The sequence below is a fragment of the Ciconia boyciana genome, chromosome 32, assembly GCF_034638445.1.
Source record: "Ciconia boyciana chromosome 32, ASM3463844v1, whole genome shotgun sequence".
Lineage (NCBI taxonomy): Eukaryota > Metazoa > Chordata > Aves > Ciconiiformes > Ciconiidae > Ciconia > Ciconia boyciana.
Window position 1 is genome coordinate 1194367 of NC_132965.1, and position 23596 is coordinate 1217962.

At 58.3% G+C, this 23596-nt stretch overlaps 1 protein-coding gene across 1 annotated transcript; it reads right to left on the reverse strand.

The window, feature by feature from the left end:
- Positions 1-3866: 3866 nt before the first annotated feature.
- LOC140645281 (voltage-gated potassium channel subunit beta-2-like) lies at positions 3867-23221 on the reverse strand. Its single transcript, XM_072848625.1, has 16 exons — positions 23117-23221; positions 22161-22204; positions 21579-21616; positions 21415-21488; positions 21265-21309; positions 20812-20854; positions 20346-20418; positions 19797-19883; positions 19416-19451; positions 18497-18579; positions 17467-17561; positions 16925-17009; positions 12556-12644; positions 5879-6095; positions 5721-5797; positions 3867-4626 (listed from the first exon to the last, which is right to left on the reverse strand). Exons 1-16 carry the CDS (start codon positions 23125-23127, stop codon positions 4611-4613), a joined length of 1113 nt encoding a protein of 370 aa, XP_072704726.1. The 5' UTR covers positions 23128-23221; the 3' UTR covers positions 3867-4610.
- Between the last annotated feature and the right edge of the window lie 375 nt (positions 23222-23596).

Consider the following 23596-nt stretch of genomic DNA (forward strand, 5'->3'; position numbering starts at 1 on the left):
TTTTATTTCGGGAACACTCTGAAACTCCGATTCGCCTGCTGGGAGATTTGGATTTTAAAGGGTAGTCTCCACGAATTTTGCTTCAGCTTATCTGAGGAAGGGGCTTAGACCACCCGAGGGACCCCTCGCGACCACCCCCGGCACCTGCGTGGAAAATTGAGAACTTTCTAGGACAAGAACCGTATCAGCCCTCAAGGGGTGTAACCGGAGGCGGGGACTAGAGTATAAAAGACACCGTCAGCGTCGCCGCGGGACCCAAGGGTGGTGATAGCTCCCTCTTTCCTTTCCCTCCCTTTCCTTTCCTTATAAATGTGCCAATAAGATCCCACCCTTGCCAACCCCTTCATGCTTTCCAAGCTTTCCAAGTTTTCCAAGTTCCATGTTCAAGTTGTTCCCACCACAAATAAAGTGCCGAACTGATCGTTTGGTGTCGTTTCACCTTAATTTAGTCCGAGGGAGTTTGCGAATCTGAGTCACTCCCAAGTGGGGTGGGGAGGGACCTGGCAGGCAGACCCTGCGGCTACCCTCGTCGTCCTCGTAACCCTTAGACATCAACCGTTGACCAAGGCTGGGACGAAGACTGGATCAGCCGCGTCTCGACTCCTCGCTGAGAAGGAGTTAAGAAGGCAACGGGGTCCTTCCTGAACCTCGCGACTCAACGGGAAGGCCACCTCTTCTCCCTTAGCCACACGCCAGACTCACGCCCTTCACGTGACACAGTCGGCATCACGATTTTACTCCCCCCACCACCACCAGTGGGACGTGACAATATGGCGTCATGCCCAGTATAGAAACTGGGAGGGAGTTGGCCGGGGGGCAGCGATCGCTGCTGGGGGTCGGTCGGTGGGTGATGAGGGATTGCATCGCTTGGGTTTTTTTTCTTGGGTTTTGTTCCTCTCTTGCTCTCTCGTTGTTTTTCTTTTTATTACAATTTTTTATTGCTGTTGTTATTATTATTATTATCATCATCATCATCATCATCATCATTATCATTATTACCATTATTATCATCATCATCATTATTTTGTTTTATTTCAATCATTAAACTGTTCTTATCTCAACCCACGAGTTTTCTTCCTTTTACCCTTCCGATTCTCTCCCCCATCCCACCGGGGAACAGGGTGAGCGAGCGTCTGGGTGGGGCTTGGTTGTCAGCTGGGGCTAAACCAGGACACTTACATTTAGTCTAAATCTCCCCTCTTCTCGTTTAAAACCATCACCCCTTGTCCTCTCGCTACTTTAGGCCCTACTAAACTCTGTCCCCATCTTTCTTTTAAGCCTGGTTTAATTCTTGAAGAGCTGCTGTAAGGTCTCCCCGGAGCCGCCTCTTCTCCAGGCTGAACAACCCCAACTCCCTCAGCCTGTCCTCACAGGAGAAGTGTTCCAGCCCTCTGATCATTCTTGTGGCCTCCTCTGGACCCGCTCCAACAGGTCCACATCTTTCCTGCGCTGAGGACCCCCGAGCTGGACGCAATACTCCAGATCCCAAGTCCTCTGGGGGACCTCATCGTCTGAGAGGTGCCCGGAGTAGGGACACAGGCATCTAGAAGGGACCAAAGAGTCTGAGGGGACCCAGGTGTCCGGGGAACCCAGGCACCCAAGGGGCTCCACCCTGCTCTTGTCAAGGGCCTTAACGACCCTGATGAGCCTCACAAGGGCCCTCCACCCTCGCCCTTCTGCCCACGAGGCCATTTCAGCCCAGACCCCTGGCTGTGCATGGCCGTGGGCCTCCCTGAACGGGACCTTGACCTTGGGGCTGAACTTCTCAGCTGGACCTTGGACCTTGCCTCATCCCACCTGGCTTCTCCAGGGATCACTGGGTTGCGTCTGACCTTGGTTACCATCATTGAACCTCATCCCAACCCATGTTCTTGGCTTGACCTTGGAACTGCCTCATCGCCACGGTCTTGCTTGATGGTCTGGACTTTGGGCTGATCTTGCCTTGCTGGCCACGTGACCAAGCTCAACACCCAGTCCTTTAGGGAACAGTCAGCCATTGCTACCCCCCCCGACGCCTGTAGCGATGACAAGAAACGTTCGATTTTTCCCTTGAAAACTTGGGAGTCACGGAGGTGGCACAAGGTCACCTCCTCCACTGAGTCTCACCTCAACGAGGACATCCCGACCTTCACCCCACGCTCATCCTCGCTTGGCCAATGTCAGACCGTGGAACAAGCCATGGGGTACGAGACGGTCGGTAGCGTGAGGGAAATCAGGAGTCAGTGAGAACAGCCACGTTTTTCACCATCGAATTGAAATCTCCTGGTCACTTTTGGCTGAAAATGAATTTATTGGTTGAATTAAGTTTTTGGTCGAATTAAGTTTGTGGTTGAAATAATTTTTTTGTTGAATTTTTTTTTTTGGTTGAAATAATATCTTGATGGAGTTAATTTTTGGTAGAATTAATTTTTTCATGGAATTATGGTTTTGGTTGAATTAATTTTTTTGCTTGAATTAAGGTTATGGTTTAATTAAGGTATTGGTTGAATTAAATTTTTGGATTTTTTTTTAAATTAAGTTTTTGGTTGAATTAAATTTTTTAAATTAAGTTTTTGATTGAATTAATTTTTTGATTGAACTAATTTTTTTGGTTGAATCCAGGTTTTTTATGAACTAATTTTTTGGTTGACTAAAGTTTTTGGTTGAATTAATTTTTTGGTTGAATTACAGTTTTCGTTGAATTAAGGTTTTGGTTGAATTGAGGTTTTGATTGAATTAATTTTTTGGTTGAATAATTATTTGGGTTGAATTAAGTTTTTCGTTGAATTAATTTTTGTGGTTGAATCAATTTTGTGGTTGAATTAAAGTTTTGGTTGAATTAAGGTTTTGGTTTAATTAACTTTCTGATTGAATTAAGGTTTTGGTTGAATTACTTTTTTTGTTAAATTCAGTTTCTGGTTGAATTAAGTTTTTTGGTTGAATTACATTTTTTTGGTTCAATAAAGTTTTGGGTTGAATTAAGTTTTTGGTTGAATTAAGGTTTTGTTGACTTAATTTTTTCATTGAACTAAAGTTTTGGTTGAATTATGGTTTTGGTTGAATGAAGTTTCGGTTGAATTAAATTTTTTTGTTAAATTAATTTTTTGGTTGAATTACGTTTTTGGATTGAATTAATTTTTTGCTTGAATTAATTGCTTGAATGAAATTTTTTGGTTGAATTAATTTTTTTGCTTGAATTAAGTTTTGGGTTGAATTTTTTGGTTGAATTAATTTTTTTGCTTGAATTAAGTTTTGGGTTGAATTCATTTTTTTGGTTGAATTCAGTTTGGGCTTGCAAAAATTACAAAGCCTTTGCAGATTTAGTACCATGAGCAACCGGACTATATTATTTCGGCTGCTCGGTGAACTCGAAGGACCACGACGCTTGTTGGACTTCAGCGGCACACTGCGCAGCCCCAAAATTTCAAGTTCCTTCGGCCAAAAAAATATTTTTCGATATGGTGAGTTCTACCTGAATTTTTTTTTTTTTAAATCCTGTGTGGTTTGGGTTTTTTTTTTTCCCCCTGGGTTTTCAATTTCCTACAGTATTGGGAAGTCTCAGTAGATTTTAGTCCTATCATTAGAGTGATATTGGCTATTTATCTCTTTTTTTTTTACAGAATTTTAACTTTTTTTTTAAGTACGGGGCTCTAGAGGTTACCGCTACCTCTGACAGACACGTAATCCCCAGAAATTTAATCGGAAATGTTCTTTATCGATCCATTTAGGGCATCTGCTGCACTTCTGAGACACAAAACATCTTCAACGTCAACCACTATCCCGGTAAGCTTATGACAACGTTTCCTTCCATAAAAAAACTCGATCAAAACCTCAATAAAAGACCACTTTATTTTTTTTTTTAGTTATCATTGAAACGTTATCATTGAAACGTCCCGTTTGCTTTTACGCAACTTCGGATCAACCCGTTGGCAAAGCCGAGCGCCTGTTTAAGGTCCTACAAAAAAAAAATTCCGAGGATTTTTGCCTTAGATCAACGCCAAGCGGAGCAGCTTTTTGGTTTTAAATCAATCCACGCCATCGCCCTTAAATTCTTCTCCGTCTTCGCGCCTCGTAAACGAAGATGGAAGGTAAATGTGGGCAGATTTATTGTCCCATATACCCGTTCCTGCTAATATTTTTAATTAAAAAAATTCAGTGAGCAGGACGTCAGCCCGAACTTCGACTTGGGGAACTCACGTCGTTTGGCGTTCTTATTTGAATTTTGAAATTGAAGCGCCGTAACATCTTAAAAAAAACCCAAAAAACAAGGCAAAATTCCGCCTTAGGAGGAGCGCGTGTAGTTAGGCGGGCTCAACCCCAAACGACGACTCCTTTCGGCGCGTAATCACACCGTACAAGCGGACTCTACCCCTATGTTAAGTATTTTAAGAGCGTCAGCGAGACGGCCAGCCCCGCTCGCAGGCTTTTCGCCTCGGGCGCAACGCGTGGCCTTTGCCTCGTTCAAGTTCAAGGCGGGCGATTTCCGGGACCTTTGAAAAACAGACCAAAAATCCCAAAATAAAATAAAAGGCCAGAGGAGCGCGGCTCCGGTTTCGCGGCGGCTCGGTTTTCTGCAGCTGGGGGAAGACGGCAGCTCCTCGGGTCGGAGTGCGTCGCTGCGCCGTCTGAGTTCAGCGTTTTGGGTATCTGTATGGCATTGTATTCCCTTATGTTACGTTATAGATATATGACGTTATATTAGATCGAATGGTATTACGATATGTTACGTTATTACGATATATTACGTTATAACGTTATATCACGTTATATTATATTGTATTATATTATATTATTATTATATTATATTATATTATATTATTATTATAGTATACTATAGTATATTATATAATGTTATTATATTAGTATAGTATAGTATAGTAGTATAATATAATACAATATAATATCATATTGTATTATTATTACAATTATACATTATATTATTGTTTAATATACAATTGTATATTATTGTATAATATACAATTATACATTATATTATTGTATAATATACAATTGTATATTATTGTATAATATACAATTATACATTATATTATTGTATAATAATGTAATATTGTATTATATTATATTATATTATATTATATTATATTATACTATAATATTATTATAATATTATTATAGTATACTATAGTATAGTATTATATTATATTACGTTATTATAGTATAGTATAGTATTATAATATAATATAATATAATGTAATATATATTGTATTATATAATACATTATATTATAATAATTATTGTAATATTATATTATATTTATATAATATTATAATTATAATAATTACAACATTATAATATAATTATAGTATTATAATTACAAAAATCATATATTATATTTATATAATATATAAATTATAATATAATATTATTATAAATATATAATATTATATAATATATTATATAATATATACTATAATTATAATTATTATAGTATAATTATTATAATACATTAAATTATAATGTATTATATTATAATGTATTATATTATATTATATTACATTCTACTGTGTTGTATTACATTATATTACATCGTATTATATCACATTACATTATATTACATCATATTACATTTTATATTATATTGTATTATATTATAATATATTATGTCACATTACATTACATTAAATCATATTCTTATACTATATCACATTACATTAAATTTTATATTATATTGTATTATATAACATCGTATTATATTATGTATAATATATGCAGACATCCACCTGCAGCCCGTGGAGGTCCACGCTGGAGCAGATATCCACTGCAGCCCATGGAGGTCCATGGTAGAGCAGATATCCACCTGCAGCCCGTGGGGAAGACCATGGTGAGGCAGGTTCTCCACCTGCAGCCCGTGGAGGTCCACGCTGGAGCAGATACCCACCTGCAGCCCACGGAGGTCCACGGAGGAGCAGATATCCACTGCAGCCCATGGAGGTCCATGGTGGAGCAGACATCCACCTGCAGCCCGTGGAGGTCCATGGTGGAGCAGACATCCACTCCAGCCCATGGAGGTCCACGCTGGAGCAGGTGGATGCACCCAAAAGAGGCTGTGACCCCCGTGGCGAGGAGCCCAAGCTGGAGCAGGCTCCTGGTGGGACCTGTGGAAGACCCACGCTGAAGCAGTTGGTGAAAAACTGCAGCCCGTGGGAAGGACCCATGGTGGAGAAGTTCGTGGAGGACGGTCTCCTGTGGGAGGGACCCCACGCTGGAGTAAGGGAAGAGCGGGAGGAGGAAGGAGCGGCAGAGACAACGTGTGACGAACCGACCCCAACCCCCATTCCCAGCATCACAGAATCGTATCGGTGGGAAAAGACCTTCAAGGTCATCGAGTCCAACCGTAAACCTGACCCTACCAAGGCCACCACTGCACCGTGTCCCTCAGCACCTCATCCCAACGGCTTTTAAATCCCTCCAGGGATGGCGACTCCACCCCTGCCCTGGGCAGCCTGCTCCAACGCTTGACGACCCTTTCGGTGACGTAAAATTTCCTAAGATCCAGTCTAAACCTCCCCTGGCGCAACTGGAGGCCATTTCCTCTCGGCCTAGCGCGTGGGACCTGGGAGAAGAGCCCGACCCCACCGCCCTCCAGCCCCAGGTCCCCTCAGCCGCTCCCCACCAGCCTTGGGCTCCAGCCCCTTCCCCGGCTCCGTTGCCCTTCTCTGGCCGCGCTCCAGCCCCTCCACGTCTCTCTCGGAGCGAGGGGCCCAACACTGAACCCAGCATTCGAGGTGCGGCCTCGCCAGTGCCGCGTACAGGGGGCAATCGCTGCCCTGCTCCTGCTGGCCATGCTATTTCTTCTACAAGCCAGGATGCCGTTGGCCTTCTCGGCCACCTGGGCAACGCTGCTGGCTCATGTTCGCCCGGCTGCCGGCCAACACCCCCAGGTCCTTCTCCGCCAGGCACCTCTCCAGCCGCTCTTCCCCACGCCTGTAGCGTTGCGTGGGGTCGTTGTGGCCCGAGCGCAGGACCCGGCACTGAGCCTTGTTAAACCTCGCACGGTCGGCCTGGGCCTATCGATCCAGCCTGGCCAGAACCAAAAAAACACCCCAAAAACCTAAGCCTTTGCGCCGTTATCGTTGCAAAGGGAATGAGATTATTTGAAATAATTATTTGAAAACACTAAGTCTAACCGTAAGCCTAACCCGAATGGTCTTAACCATAGGCTTAAGCCTAACCCTAAGTCTAACGCTAACCCTAACCCTAACGGTCTTAATTTGAAATAATAACCCCTTGACGGGACGTGTCTTGGGAACGAGCGGCCCTTTCCGTTTGATTTTCTTTGGGGCTGCAGAAAATAAAAACATTGTAAGGGTTAGGCCGGGGCTTAGTGACTCTGCCAGGGTGGTGGGGAGGGGAATTGCATTGGATTTATTTTATTTTCTTTATTTCTTTTATATTTCTTATTCTTCAAAAAAAAAACCAACTCGCTGAGGGTGCTTGGTCGTCACGTGGGCACCCATGGGTAGGGGCGGGGAGAGAGCGAAGCGAATCATCCCCGCTGACCGTAACGAGGACTCAGCTTAATCTAGTTTAAGCTAATTAATTGAGGGGGGGACGAAACTAGTCGGGGAGCTAGACTTAACGAAGTCTTCCCGCACCCAAGGCTCCTCCTCTGCCGGGACGGGGGACGAGGGCTGGTCCCAGGGTGCCGGGAGCGGCTCTGGCTGCGGGCGGCTTCCTAAAACCCAGCTGGATTCCAGAGGTGATACCAGAGTGCGAGACAGCCCAGAATTAGAGCGAACCGCCCTGCGCTAAATGGGCAGCATAAGCCTAAGCCTAAGCATAAATCTAAGTCTAATCCTAACCGAATAACCCAACACAGCCCAGAATTAAAGCAAACTGCCCCGCGCTAAATGGGCAGCCTGAGCCTAAGCCTAAGCCAACACAGCCCAGAATTACAGCGAACCGCCCTGCGCTAAATGGGCAGCCTGAGCCTAAGCCTAAGCATAAATCTAAATCTAATCCTAACCGAATAATCCAACACAGCCCAGAATTAAAGGGAACTGCCCTGTGCTAAATGTGCAGCCTAAGCCTAACCATAAATCTAAGCCTAACCCTATCCATATAATCCAACACAGCCCAGAATTAATGGGAACCACTCCGCACTAAATGTGCAGCCTAAGTCTAAGGCTAACCCAAACCCTAAGCCTAGGTCTAAGCCTAACCCTAACCAAAGTACAGTGAAACACAGCCCAGAGTTAAAGCAAACCGCCCTGCACTACATGTACAGCCTAAGCCTAGAGCCTAAGCCTAACCCTAAATCTAAGCCTAATCCTAAATCTAAGACTAATCCTAAATCTAAGCCTAATCCTAACCCTAGCCCTAAGCCTAAACCTAAGACTAACCTTAACCAAAGTACAGTGCAACACATCACAGAATTAAAGCAAACCAGCCTGCGCTAAATGTGCAGTCTAAGACTAAGCCTAACCCTACATCTAAGCCTAACCCTAATCCTAAACCAACACAGCCCAAAATTAAAGTGAACCACCCTGTGCTAAATGTGCAGCCTAAACCTAAGCCTAAGCCTAACCAAAGTACGGTGCAACACAGCCCAGAATTAAAGCAACCCACCCACGTCTAAATGTGCCGCCTAACACTAACCCAAACCCTAGTGGTCTTAAGCCTAATCCTAACCCTAACAGTCTTAACACTAACCCTAACCCTAAACCTAACCCTAACCCTAAACCTAAGCCTAAACCCGAATGGTCTTAACACTAAGTCTAACGCTAATGATCTTAACCCTAAGCCTAAGGCTAAGCCTAAACCTAAGCCTAATGGTTTTAACACTAACTGTAACCGTAATCCTAACCCTAATGGTCTTAACCGTAACCCTAACCCTAACCCTAACCCTAAGCCTAAGCCTAAACCTAAGCCTAATGGTTTTAACTCTAACTCTAACTCTAACCCTAACCCTAATGATCTTAACCGTAACCCTAAGCCTAACCCTAAGTCTAACCCTAATGGTCTAAAACCTAACCCTAACCCGAATGGCCTGACCCTAAGGGTCTTAACAATAACTCTAACCCTAGCACTAGCCCTAAGCTAAGCCTAACCTTAAACCTAAACATAACTCTAACCCTAACCGTGACCCTAATCTGAACTGTGATCCTAACCCTGATCCTAACTCTGATCCTATCAATCTTAACAATAACCCTAACACTGAGCCTTATGGTCTTAACCCTAACCATAATGATCTTAAAACCAACCGTAACCCTAAACCAACCCTAATCTTAACCCTAACCCTAACCCTAATCATCTTAACACTAAGATGACCTACCCCCAATTCTAGCACTAAACTTACCCTAACCCTCACCTGAAAGGCGTGACCCTAAGGCTGTTAAAACTAACCCTAACCCTAACCCTAAACCTGACCCTAAGGCTGTTAAAACTAACCCTAACCCTAACCCTAAACCTGACCCTAAGGCTGTTAAAACTAACCCTAACCCTAACCCTAAACCTGATCCTAAGGCTGTTAAAACTAACCCTAACCCTAACCCTAACTCTAACTCTAACTCTAACTCTAAACCTAAGCTTAACCTGAATGGCCAGACCCTAAGAGTCTTAACCCTAACACTAACCCTAACCCTAACACTAACCCTAACCCTAACCCTAACTCTAAACCTAAAAGTAACTCAAAGCCTAAGCCTAACCCTAACCCTACCCTAACACAGACCCTAACCTAACCTTAACCTAACCCTAACGGCCTGACCCTAAGAGTCTTAACCCTAACCCTAATCCTTCTCCTAACCCTAATCCTAATGGTTTTAACCATAACTATAACCCTAAACCTAACCCAAAGCCTAACCCTTATGTTTTTAACACTAATCCTAACCCTAACTCTAACTCTAAACCTAAACCTAACAGCCTGACCCTAAAAGTCTTAACCCTAACCCAAACCCTAATCCTACCCCTACCCCTAATCCTAAAGGTTTTAACACTAATCCTAACCCTAACTCTAATTTTAAACCTAAACATAACCCTAACAGCCTGACCCTAAAAGTCTTGACCCTAACCCAAACCCTAGCCCAAACCCTAACCCTAACCCTAACCCTAATGGTTTTAACCCTAACTCTAACCCTATCTGTAATCCTAAACCTAACCCAAAGCCTAACCCTAATGGTTTTAACACTAATCCTAACCCTAACTCTAAACCTAACCCTAACAGCCTGACCCTAAAAGTCTTAACCTTAACCCTAACCCAAACCCTAAACCTACCCCTAATCCTAATGGTTTTAACACTAATCCTAACCCTAACTCTAACCCTAAACCTAAACCTAACCCTAACAGCCTGACCCTAAAAGTCTTAACCTTAACCCTAACCCTAACCCTAACCCTAGCCCTAATCCTAATGGTTTTAACCCTAACTCTAACCCTAAACCTAACCCAAAGCCTAACCCTTATGTTTTTAACACTAATCCTAACCTAACCCTAACAGCCTGACCCTAAAAGTCTTAACCCAAACCCTAATCCTACCCCTAACCCTAATCCTAATGGTTTTAACACTAATCCTAACCCTAACTCTAACCCTAAACCTAAACCTAACCCTAACCCTAACAGCCTGACCCTAAAAGTCTTAACCTTAACCCTAACCCTAATCCTACCCCTAGCCCTAATCCTAATGGTTTTAACCCTAACTATAACCCTAAACCTAACCCAAAGCCTAACCCTTATGTTTTTAACCCTAATCCTAACCCTAACTCTAACTCTAAACCTAAACCTAACAGCCTGACCCTAAAAGTCTTAACCTTAACCCTAACCCTAACCCTAACCCTAACGGTTTTAACCCTCACTCTATCCCTAACCCCCGCCTAACCCCTAACCCTCACCCTGTGGGGCCGGCCCTGTGTTTTGGGGGGCGGGGGGGGGCTGGCCTAGGCTCCCTGGTCCCAACAGGGCGGCTCTGGGGATCGCAGGTCTGACCTAAATCCCCCCAAAACCACGGCTTTTTTGGGGGGAGCCCAAACTAAGCCGGCGGAAGGGGCGCGAGCGGGAGGTGACCTCGATTCCCCTCCCCCGCACGGCCCCCCCCCCCCCAGCCCCCCCCAATTCAGCCCCAAAATCCCAGCCCCCACTCCAGGAACCCCCAAATCCCAGCCCTCCACCCCCACAGCCCCCCAAATCCCAGCCCCCCAATTCAGCCCCCAAATCCCAACCCCCACCCCAGGACCCCCCAAATCCCAGCCCCCACCCCCAGCCCCCAAAACGCAGCATCCCCCAAATCCCAGCCCCTCCCAAAACGCAGCCCCCCCCGCCAAAGCACCCCCAAATCCCAGCCCGTCCCCACCCCACACCCCCCACATTCAGCCCCCCAAATCCCAGCCCCCAACCCCAGGACCCCCCAAATCCCAGCCCCCAGCCCCCCAAATCTCAGAACCCCCACTCCCCAGCCCCCAAAATGCAGCAACCCCCACAGCCCCCCAAAATCCCAGCCCCCATCCCAGGACCCCCAAATCCCAGCCCCCACCCCACAGCCCCCCCCCCAATTCAGCCCCCATGTCCCAGCCCCCCAAATCTCAGCCCCCAGCCCCCAAAACGCAGCACCCCCCAAGCCCCCCAAATCCCAGCCCCCCCAATTCAGCCCCCAAATCCCAGCCCCCACCCCAGGACCCCCCAAGTCCGAGCCCCTCCCCCCCAAACACGAGGCCGCAGCCCCGCCCCCCACGTGGAAAACGCCACTTTATTGCCCCACCTTGGGGGGAGGGGGCGGGGCAAGGCGAGGCCCCGCCCCCACTGGAAGCGCTGCGATTGGGGGACGGTCAAAGAGGGGCGGGGTTTGTGCTTAAAAGGCCCCACCCCCTGGTGGGGGGGCGGGTATTATTGCTATCGATTAACATGGCTCCTCCCCTCACCGGGGCGCAAGGCATTGTGGGAAGGGCGGGGGTGGGCGGGGCTATACTCACTGGCTCCACCCCTCAAACAACCAATGGGGAGGGAAGGGGAAGGCGGGGCCCCGCCCTCCCGCCCACACCCCTTCACCCAAGGGGCGGGGCGAGAGGCGGGGCCAGGAGCCGGCCGAAGGGAGGGGCGGTGCTCATGCGGGAGACAGCCAATGGGAGGGGAGGGGCGGGGCCTAGGGCGGGGCCACCTCCCCCAGCAGGGTCTCGAGCTCCTGCAGCGTCGAGGGGCGGAGCTGGGGCAGGACCTGCGGGGGCGGGGCCAGTGGGGGAGCCGGGGTCAGTGGGGGACCCCGGGTTTTGGGGACCCTGGGGTCGGGGGGACCCTGGGGGTCAATGGGGGACCCCGGGGTCGGGGGACCCCGGGGTTTGGGGGACCTGGGGTTTGGGGGACCCAGGAATTCAGGGGACCCAAGGGGTCAATGGGGGACCCCGGGGTTTGGGGGGGACCCCAGAGTTTGGGGGGACCCGGGGGGTCATGGAGGGACCCAAGGGGTCAATGGGGGGGACCCCGGGGTTTGGGGGGGCCCAGGGGGTCAATGGGGGGACCCAAGGGTTTAGGGGGGACCCCGGGGTTTGGGGCATCCAGGGGGTCAATGGGGGACCCCGGGGTTTGGGGGGACCCCAGGGTTTGGGGGACGCAGGCACCCTCCGCCCCCCTCACCTGCAGGGCCCGGAGCTGCTCCCGCAGCACCCGCGGGGTCGCGGCCCCCACCAGGACGGAGCTGACGCCCTCGGCCCGCAGGGACCAGGCTGGGGACACCCCCGCGTCACCCGCGTCACCCGCGTCACCCACTGCCACCCGCTGGCACCTTGTGTCACCCCCTGCCCCCCCCCGTCCCCTCAGCACACAGGGACCAGGCTGGGGACACCCCCACCCATGTCACCTGTGTCACCCACTGCCACCCGCTGTCACCCACTGTCACCCACTGCCACCCGCTGGCACCTTGTGTCACCCCCTGTCACCCCCCATCCCCTCAGCACACAGGGACCTCGCTGGGGACACCCACATGTCACCCATGTCACCTGTGTCACCCACTGCCACCCGCTGGCACCTTGTGTCACCCCTGTCACCCCCGTCCCCTCGGCCCGCAGGGACCTCGCTGGGGGCACCCCACGCGTCACCCACTGCCACCCACTGCCACCCCCAGCACCCACTGGCACCTTGTGTCACCCCCTGTCACCCCCGGTCCCCCCAGCACGCAGGCACCAGGCTGGGGACACCAGCACCCGCTGTCACCCGCTGTCACCCAGTCACCCACCATCACCCATTGTCACCCACTGTCACCCCATGTCACTCCCTGTCACCCCACTGTCACCCTGTGTCACCCCCATCCCCTCGGCACACAGGGACCACCCTGGGGGACGCTGCCACCCGCTGTCCCCCCCTGCCACCCGCCGTCACCCCGCTGTCACATCATGTCACCCTCTGTCACCCCATTGTCACCTGCTGTCACCCTCCATCCCCTCAGCACACTGGGGACACCGGCACCCACTGTCACCCCGTGTCCCCCCGTGTCCTCCCTGTCCCCCGTCCCCATGTCCCCCCATGTCCCTGTCCCCCGTCCCCTGTCCCCCTGTCCCCCTCCCCATGTCCCTCCTGCCCCCTGTCCCCACGTCCCCCCTGTCCCCCGCCTCCCGTGTCCCCTCCTGCCCCCTGTGTCCCCTGTCCCCCCCTCCATGTCCCCCATGTCCCCCATGTCGCCTGTCCCCCTCTGTCCCCCCGTGTGTCCCCTGTCCCCATGTCCCCACATGTCCCTGTCCCCCTGTGTCCCTGTCCCCCATGTCCCCTGTCCTCCTCCGTCCCCCTGTGTGTCCCCCTGTCCCTCGTGTCCCCTCCTGCCCCCCATGTCCCCTGTCCCCCTCCCCATGTCCTCCCTTCCCCTGTCCCCCCGTGTCCCTCATCTCCCCATGTCCCCTCCTGTCCCCTCCTGTCCCCTGTCCCCATGTCCCCATCCTCCCTGTCCCCCATCCCCCGTCCCCCTGTGTCCCCTGTCCCCCCGGCCCCATGTCCCCCTGTGTCCCCCATGTCCCCGTCCCCCTGTCCCCCCGTGTCCCCGTGTCCCCTCACCGATGGCCAGCTGGGACACGGAGCAGCCCAGGCGCTGGGCCAGCGGCTGCAGCTCCCCCACCTTCAGCGGCTGCCGGCGCCCGCACCCTGGGGACATGGGGACATGGGGACACCGGGGACGTGGGGACATCAGGCGACACGGGACATGGGGGACATGGGGACATGGGGACACCGGGGGACGTGGGGACATCGGGGGACACGGGACATGGGGGACACAGGGACATGGGGGACATGGGGACACCAGGGGACGTGGGGACATCGGGGGGACATGGGGACATGGGGGACATGGGGACACCGGGACGTGGGGACATCGGGGGACATGGGGACATGGGGACATGGGGACACCGGGGGACGTGGGGACATCGGGGGACGTGGGGACATCGGGGACACGGGACATGGGGGACATGGGGACACCGGGGGACGTGGGGACATCGGGGGACGTGGGGACATCGGGGGACACGGGGACATGGGGGACATGGGGACACCGGGGGGACGTGGGGACACCGGGGGACATGGGGACATCAGGGGACACGGGGACATGGGGACATGGGGACACCGGGGGACGTGGGGACACCGGGGGACGTGGGGACATCGGGGGACACGGGGACATGGGGGACATGGGGACACCAGGGGACGTGGGGACATCGGGGGATGTGGGGACATCGGGGGACACGGGGACATGGGGGACACAGGGACATGGGGGACACGGGGACATGGGGACACCGGGGGACATGGGGACATGGGGGACATGGGGACACCGGGGGGACGTGGGGACATCGGGGGGACATGGGGACATGGGGGACATGGGGACACCGGGGGACGTGGGGACATCGGGGACACGGGGACATGGGGGACATGGGGACACCGGGGGACGTGGGGACATCGGGGGGACACGGGGACATGGGGGACATGGGGACACCGGGGGACGTGGGGACATCGGGGGACACGGGGACATGGGGGACATGGGGACACCGGGGGACGTGGGGACATCGGAGGGACACGGGGACATGGGGGACATGGGGACACCGGGGGACGTGGGGACATCGGGGGACACGGGGACATGGGGGACATGGGGACACCGGGGGACGTGGGGACATCGGGGGACACGGGGACATGGGGACATGGGGACACCGGGGGACATGGGGACACCGGGGGACGGGGGACACCGGGGGACGTGGGGACATCGGGGGGACACGGGGACATGGGGGACATGGGGACACTGGGGGACGTGGGGACATCGGGGGACACAGGGACATGGGGGACATGGGGACACCAGGGGACGTGGGGACATCGGGGGACACGGGGACATGGGGACATGGGGACACCGGGGGACGTGGGGACATCGGGGGGACACGGGGACATGGGGACACCGGGGGATGTGGGGACACCAGGGGACACGGGACATGGGGACATGGGGACACCGGGGGACGTGGGGACATCGGGGGGACACGGGGACATGGGGGACACGGGGACATGGGGACACTGGGGGGACGTGGGGACACCGGGGGACACGGGACATGGGGGACATGGGGACACCGGGGGGACGTGGGGACATCAGGGGACACGGGGGACATGGGGACACCAGGGGATGTGGGGACATCGGGGGACACGGGGACATGGGGGACATGGGGGACATGGGGGATGTGGGGACATCGGGGGGATGTGGGGACATCAGGGGGACACCGGGGGATGTGGGGACAACAGGGGACACGGGGACATGGGGACATGGGGGACATCGGGGGACATAGGGACACCGTGGGGACAGGGGACACCAGGAGGAAGGGGGACATGGGGACACTGAGGATGATGGGGACACTGAGGGGACATGGAGGCACTGGGGGACACCGGGGGACGTGGGGACATCAGGAGGATGGGGACACTGGGGGACATGGGGACACCAAGGGGACACTGGGAGACAGGGGACACACGGGGGACAGGGGGATGCCAGGGGGACACTGGGGACATGGGGACACCAAGGGGACATTGGGGACACCGGGAGGATGGGGACACTGAGGCGACAAGGGGACATGGGGACACTGGGGGACACTGGAGGACTCGGGGACATCAGGGGACACGGGGACATCAGGGGGTGGGGATAGCAGGGGGTGGGGGACATGGGGGACATGGGGGGACATGGGGACACCAAGGGGACACCAAGGGGACACATGGGGGACAGGGGACACTGGGGACATGGGGACAGGGGGACACGGGAGGGGGGGCAGTGGGGGCCCTGGGGTGCCCCAGAGGGCAGTCGGGGTCCCAGAAGGGGCAGCCATAGGGCAGTTGGGGGGTGCCGTGGGGCGGCCGTGGGGTGGCCATGGGGCAGCCGTGGGGCAGGAGACACACACACCTACCCTGGCTATGGGGCAGCTGTGGGGAAGCCATGGGGCAGAGGGGGGACACACCTACCCTGGCTATGGGGCAGCTGTGGGGCAGCCGTGGGGTGGGGGACACACACACACCTACCCTGGCTATGGGGCAGCCGTGGGGAAGCCATGGGGCAGCCATGGGGCAGAGGGGGGACACACCTACCCTGGCTATGGGGCAGCCGTGGGGCAGCTGTGGGGTGGGGGACACACACACACCTACCCTGGCTATGGGGCAGCTGTGGGGCAGCCATGGGGCAGCCATGGGGCAGAGGGGGGACACACCTACCCTGGCTATGGGGCAGCCGTGGGGCAGCCGTGGGGTGGGGGACACACACACACCTACCCTGGCTATGGGGCGGCCGTAGGGCAGTTGGGGGGTGCCGTGGGGCAGCTGTGGGGCAGCCGTGGGGCGGGGGGGACACACACCTACCCTGGCTATGGGGCAGCCATGGGTCAGTTGGGGGGTGCTGTGGGGCAGCTGTGGGGCAGCTGTGGGGCAGGGGTGACACACACCTACCCTGGCTATGGGGCGGCCGTGGGGCAGTTGGGGGGTGCTGTGGGGCAGCCGTGGGGCGGGGAGGACACACACCTACCCTGGCTATGGGGCGGCCGTGGGGCAGCGGCTCCTCGTCCAGGGTGGGGCCGGGGGCCACCGGGGACCAGGTGAGGGCACCCAGGCCGGGGCGATGCTGTGGGGTGACCCACGGGCCCCCCACCCCCACGGCCCCGCCCCCCAACTGCCCCACCCCCACAGCACCCCATGGCTGGGACCCACCCACAGAGACCCCATGGGTGCCCCCCCATGGGTGCCCCCCCCAGACATCCCATCCCCCCAGAGTCCCCCATGGGTGCCCCCACTCAGCCCCCCATAGACCCCCCCATGGGTGCCCCCCCCAGACCCCCGATGGGTGCCCCCATGGGTGCCCCCCCAGACCCCCCATGGGTGCCCCTCCATGGGTGCCCCCCATAGACCCCCCATGGGTGCCCCTCCATGGGTGCCCCCCCCCCATAGACCCCCAATGGGTGCCCCCGATGGGTGCCCCCATAGACCCCCCATGGGTGCCCCCACTCAGCCCCCCATAGACCCCTCCCATTGGTGCCCCCCCATAGACCCCCCCCATGGGTGCCCCCCGCACCGATCTGCCGGAAGAGGCGGGGCTCCGGCGGAAGCTCCGCCCACTGGCACACGGGGGCCACCAGGTTGAACTGCCGGGCCACCGCGTAGGCGTCCTGGGGGGGACACGACACGACACGGAGCTGTCCCCCCCGTGTCCCCTCCACGTCCCCCTGTGTCCCCCCATGTCCCCCGGGTCCCCATGTCCCCTCATGTCCCCCCACGTCCCCTCCCCGTGTCCCCACGTCCCTCCCCCGTGTCCCCACGTCCCCCGTGTCCCCGTGTCCCTCTCGTGTCCCCCTGTGTCACCCCCCGTGTCACCCTTTGTGTCCCCCGTGTCCCCCACATCCCCCAGGTCCCCCATGTCCCCCCACATCCCCCTGTGTCCCCTCATGTCCCCCCACGTCCCCCTGTGTCCCCTCTCGTGTCCCCGTGTCCCCCTATGCCCCCCACGTCCCCCGTGTCACCCTCCGTGTCCCCTGTGTCCCCCGTGTCCCCCCACATCCCACCAGGTCCCCTCGTGTCCCCCCACGTCCCCCGTGTCCCCTCTCGTGTCCCCGTGTCCCCCCATGTCCCCCCATGTCACCCCTCGTGTGTCCCCGGGTGCCCCCATCCCCCGTGTCCCCTCATGTCCCCCCACGTCCCCCGTGTCCCCTCTCGTGTCCCCGTGTCCCCCCATGTCCCCCGTGTCCCCCATGTCACCCCCCACGTCCCCGTGTCCCCTCTCGTGTCCCCCGTGTCCCCCCATGTCACCCCCGTGTCCCCTACACGTCCCCCCCGTGTCACCCCTTGTGTCCTTCCAGGTCCCCTGTGTCCCCCCATGTCCCCCCGTGTCCCCATGTCCCTTCATGTCACCCCCCGTGTCCCCCCATCCCCCATGTCCCCCCGTGTCCCCCCATGTCCCCCCGTGTCCCCATGTCCCCTCATGTCACCCCCCGTGTCCCCCCATCCCCCATGTCCCCCCCGTGTCCCCCCACGTCCCCGTGTCCCCTCTCGTGTCCCCCATGTCCCCCATGTCCCCCCCGTGTCCCCATGTCCCCCATGTCCCCACCATGACGTCACCAGGCGCCCCCGCCGTCCCCCAGTACAGCGCCAGCCCCCGGTCGATGACATCACTCATGGCGCGCACCAGCTCTGCGGGGACAGGGGAGGCGGGCGTTCACTCTGGGCCCTACTGAGGGCCGGAGCACCGGGGGGGACAGGGAGGAAGGGAGGGGCAGGAGGGCCCATGGGTGCTCTGGGGGCTCGGGGGGGCCTATGGGTGCCATAGGGGCTGGGGGCGGCGGTTATGGGTGCTGGGGGGTCTGTGGGTCCATGGGTGCTACAGGGGATGGGGGGGGGCTATGTGTGCTATGGGGGGTCTGGGGTGCTATGGGGGTTCTGGGAGGGCCCATGGGTGCTATGGGGGATGGGAGGGGCTATGGGTGCTATGGGGCACCCATGGGTGCTGTGGGGTGCTATGGGTGCCACAGGGGAGGGGGGCTATGGGTGCTATGGGGGTTCTGGGGGGCCCATGGGTGCTATGGGGGCTGGGGGGCTATGGGTGCTATGGGGGTCAGGGGGATTATGGGGGGTCCGGGGTCCATGGGTGCTATGGGGGATCTGGGGGTGCTGTGGGTGCCAGGGGGGCCCATGGGTGCCATAGGGGATGGGGGGGGCTATGGGTGCTGGGGGGGATCTCAGGGTGCTACAGAGGTTCTGGGGGCACCCATGGGTGCTATGGGGGTCTGGGGATGCCACGGGCGTTCTGGGGGGGCCCGTGGGTGCCATGGGGGATGGGGGGCTATGGGTGCTATGGGGGATGGGGGGCTATGGGTGCTATGGGGAGGCAAGGGGTGCATGGGTGCTACAGGGGCTGGGGGCCCATGGGTGCTGGGGGGTCTGGGGTGCTATGGGGGTCTGGGGGTGCTATGGGTGCCGGGGGGGGCCCATGGGTGCCGGGGGTCCCCGTGGGTCGGGCCCCCCGGTACCTTCCAGCCGCAGGAGGCGCAGGGTCGGGTCGGGCCCTGTGGGGCGAAGCAGAGACACGTGAGGGGCGGGGCCTGAGGGGCGTGGCCCGCGAGGGCGTGGCCCATGAGAGGGGCGTGGCCCGCGAGAGGGCGGGGACTGCAGGAGGGCTTTAAGCCCAGTGGGAAGAGGGTGGGTGGGAGGGGCCAAGGTGGGGGTGTGACCGGGGGGCGGAGCCCTATGAGTGGGATGGGGCACGGCAAGGGGCGGGGCCTACTCGTGGGGGTGGGAGGAGACTTGGGGGGCTGTGGGAAGGGGTGGGGCCTGGAGGGAAGGGGTGGGGCCTAGCATGGGTGGGGCAGGGGCTAGTGGTGGGTGGGTGGGGCCGATGGGCGGGGCTTTACCTTCGGTGTGGGCGGGGCCGGGGCGGGGCCCAGCGAAGACGACGTCGACGTAGTCGAGCTGGAGCCGCTGGAGGGACCCACGGAGGCCTGGGGACCCACGGACACGGGCAGGCCCGCTGCCCCACGGCACGCCCTGCCCCACGGCACTGCCCCATGGCATCCCCTGCCCCACAGCACCGCCCCACAACCACGCCCCACAGCATCCCTGCCCCACAGCACCGCCCACGGCATCCCCTGCCCCACGGCACCGCCCCACGGCATCCCCTGCCCCACAGCACCGCCCCACAACCACGCCCCACAGCATCCCCTGCCCCACAGCACCGCCCCACAGCATCCCCTGCCCCACGGCACCGCCCCACGGCATCCCCTGCCCCACGGCCACACCCCACAAGCCGCTCCCACCGTGCCCCGTGACACCCCCTGCCCCACAGTGCTGCCCCACGGCACTGTCCCACATCCCCCCCTTGCCCCACAGATCCCCCCACCCCACAGTGCAGCCCCACACCCCTCCTGCCCCACATTCCCCCCGCCCCCAGCCCCCCAACTCACCCTCCAGGACGTGTTTCCGCGAGAGTCCCTCGTCGGCCCTTGGGGGCAGAGACGGCGTCACCCCACAGCTGCCCTACACCAACCCCCACCTGCCCCACACCGGCCCCCATTGCCCCATAGCCCCCTCCTGCCCCATAGCCCCTCTCCTGCCCCACAGCTCCCCTCTTGCCTCACACCTCCCCCTTATGCCCCACAGCTCCCCTCCTGCCCCACAGCTCCCCTCCTACCCCATAGCCTGCCTCCTGCCCCACACCTCCCCTTGTGCCCCATAGCCTGCCTCCTGCCCCACAGCTGCCCCCACCTGCCCCACAGCTGCCCCCACCTGCCCTATAGCCCCCTCCTGCCCCATAGCCCCCCGCCCCACAGCTCCCTCTCCTGCTCCACAGCTCCCCCTACCCCATAGCCCCCTCCTGCCCCATAGCCCCCCTCCTGCCCCATAGCTCCCCAGAGCATTGTGGGTACTCACTGCCCCCCAGAAGACTCTCGTGGTGACGACGTAACTGGAGCGTCTGGGGGTGGGGGTGGGGGTCAGCACCCCACGGCTGCCCCACAGCACCCCAGGGTGCCCCCAGCACCCCCAGGGACTGCCCCCCCAGCACCCCCAGACCCCACCAGAGACCCCTCCCCCAGCACCCCAGGGTGCCCCACAGCACCCCAACCCCTCCCAAGCACCCATGGGACCCCCCAGCCCCATGGCCTGCCCCACAGCATCACTGGGGTGTCGTCCCCCCCAGCACCCCAAGGTGCCCCCAGCACCCCCAGACCCCACCAAGGACCCCCACCCCCACCCCCAGCACCCCAGGGTCCTCCCCCTGCCCCCCCCCACAAAAGCCCTCCCCAGCACCCCACGATGCACCCCAACATCCCCCTCCCCCCAGGGGCACCCCTGGGACCCCCCCCTCCCCCTCCCCTCCCCCACCTCCAGCCTTTGCTCCTCAGGATGTTTCCCAGCATCTTCTCTGCCCTATGGGGGAGGGGCAGCAGTGGGGCCCAGATGCTTGGGTCCCTTTGGGGGGGGTGGGGGCAGTGGGGGATGGGGAGGGTTTTGGGGTGTCCCCCCACCCCGTACCTGCCCGAGGCCTCGGCGGCGTCGAAGAGGGTCACCCCGCTTTCGTAGGCCGCGCTCAGCACCCGCTCGGCCTCCTGGGGGCAAAGGGGTCATGGGGGTGGGGGTAGCCCGGGGGGTGGGGGAGGGAAAAGGGGGAGGGGAATGGGGAATGGGGAGGGTCTCACCTCATCGGAGATCCCGGCCCCGAACGTTCCCCGGGCACCTGGGGGCAACACCCAGCTGGAGCCGTAGGTGACCCCCAAATGCCCCCATTGACCCCACTGACCCCCATTGACCCCCAAATACCCCCATTGACCCCATTGACCCCCAAATACCCCCATTGACCCCTATTGACCCCATTGAGCCCTATTGACCCCACTGGCCCCACATTGATCCCTATTGACCCCCCATTGACCCCACTGGCCCCCATTGACCCCTCATTGAGCCCATTGACCCCACTGGCCCCCATTGACCCCTCATTGAGCCCATTGACCTCCAAATACCCCCATTGACCCCTATTGACCCCATTGACCCCACTGGCCCCCATTGACCCCTATTGACCCCACATTGATCCCCACTGGCCCCCATTGACCCCATTGACCCCTATTGACCCCATTGACCTGTATTGACCCCATTGACCCCCAATTGACCCCATTGAGCCCTATTGCCCCCATTGACCCCCAAATACCCCCGTTGCCCCCAATGACCCCATATTGCCCCGCCCCCACCATTGCCCTGCCCCCACCCCCCAAGCCCCGCCCCCTCACCCAGCCCGAGGCACGAGACCCGCAGCCCCGACCGCCCGAGGTTCCTGGGGGAGGAGGAGGAGGGGAGGAGGGAGGGGGTCACCTCGGGACCCCCGGGCACCTGAGTCCCCTGGGTGCCCCCCCAAAGGGACCCAGGGCCCCCCCAAGGGACCCTGTGTCTGGGTGCCCCCCAAAAGGACCCACGACCCCCCAAGGGACCCAGGGCCCGGGTGCCCCCCAAAGGGACCCAGGGCCCCGGTGCCCCCCAAGAGACCCAGGACCCCCCAAAGGACCCAGGACCCCCCCAAAGGGACCCAGGGCCCGGGTGCCCCCCCAAAGGACCCAGGATCCCCCTAAAAGGACCCAGGACCCCCTCAAAGGGACCCAGGCATCGGGGTGCCCCCCAAAAGGACCCAGGACCCCCCAGGAGACCCAGGACCCCCCCAAGGGACCCAAGACCCCCCAAAGGGACCCAGGGCCCCCCAAAGGGACCCAGGACCCCCAAGAGACCCAGGGATCCCCCCAAGGAGACCCAGGACCCCCCCCAAAGGACCCAGGGCCCCCCCCAAAGGGACCCAAGACCCCCCAAGGGACCCAGGACCCCCAAGGGACCCAAGCATCGGGGTGCCCCCCCAAGGGACCCAGGGCCCCCCAAGGGACCCAGGACCCCCCAAGGGACCCAAAACCCCCCAAAGGGACCCAGGACCCCCAAGGGACCCAAGAACCCCCCAAAGGACCCAGGACCCCCCAAGGGACCCAGGACCCCCCAAGGGACCCAAGAACCCCCAAAGGACCCAGGGCCCCCAAAGGGACCCAGGACCCCCCAAGGGACCCAGGACCCCCCAAAGGACCCAGGACCCCCCAAAGGGACCCAGGACCCCCCAAGGGACCCAAGAACCCCCCAAAGGGACCCAAGCATCAGGGTGCCCCCCAAGGACCCAGGCCCCCCAGCCCCCAGGGTGCCCCCGCCCCCGTACCGGTACTTCATGCCGGGCCCGGGGGCGCATCCCGGGGGGTCCCTTCTCGGCGCCGCCGCCGGCCCCCGCCCCCCACCTCGCTGCTGCCCCTCCCCCCTCCCCCCGCTCCGGGTCCCCCCCCCGGGGAGGGGACCCCCCACCCCCACCCCCTCCCCACCCCCTCCCCTCCCCCAGCCGCTCCTCGGCGCTGCGGCTGCGCAGGCTCTGCTCGGTGCAGGCGATGGAGACCTGCATGGGGGGAGGGGGGGCCGGGCGTCTGGGGGGGGTGGGGACCCCGGAGCAGCGGAGGAAGAGGGGGGGAGGGGGGGGGAGGGGAGCCCAGGCGTGCGGGAGGACACAGGGGGGACCCCGGCGTTCAGGGGGAGGGTGCCCCGCCCAGGAGGGCTCATTTGCATACGGGGCTCCGCCCCCCCGCTGCGTCGAGGGGGGAGGGGCGGGAGGCTCATTCGAATACGGGGCTCCGCCCCCTGCGTCGAGGTT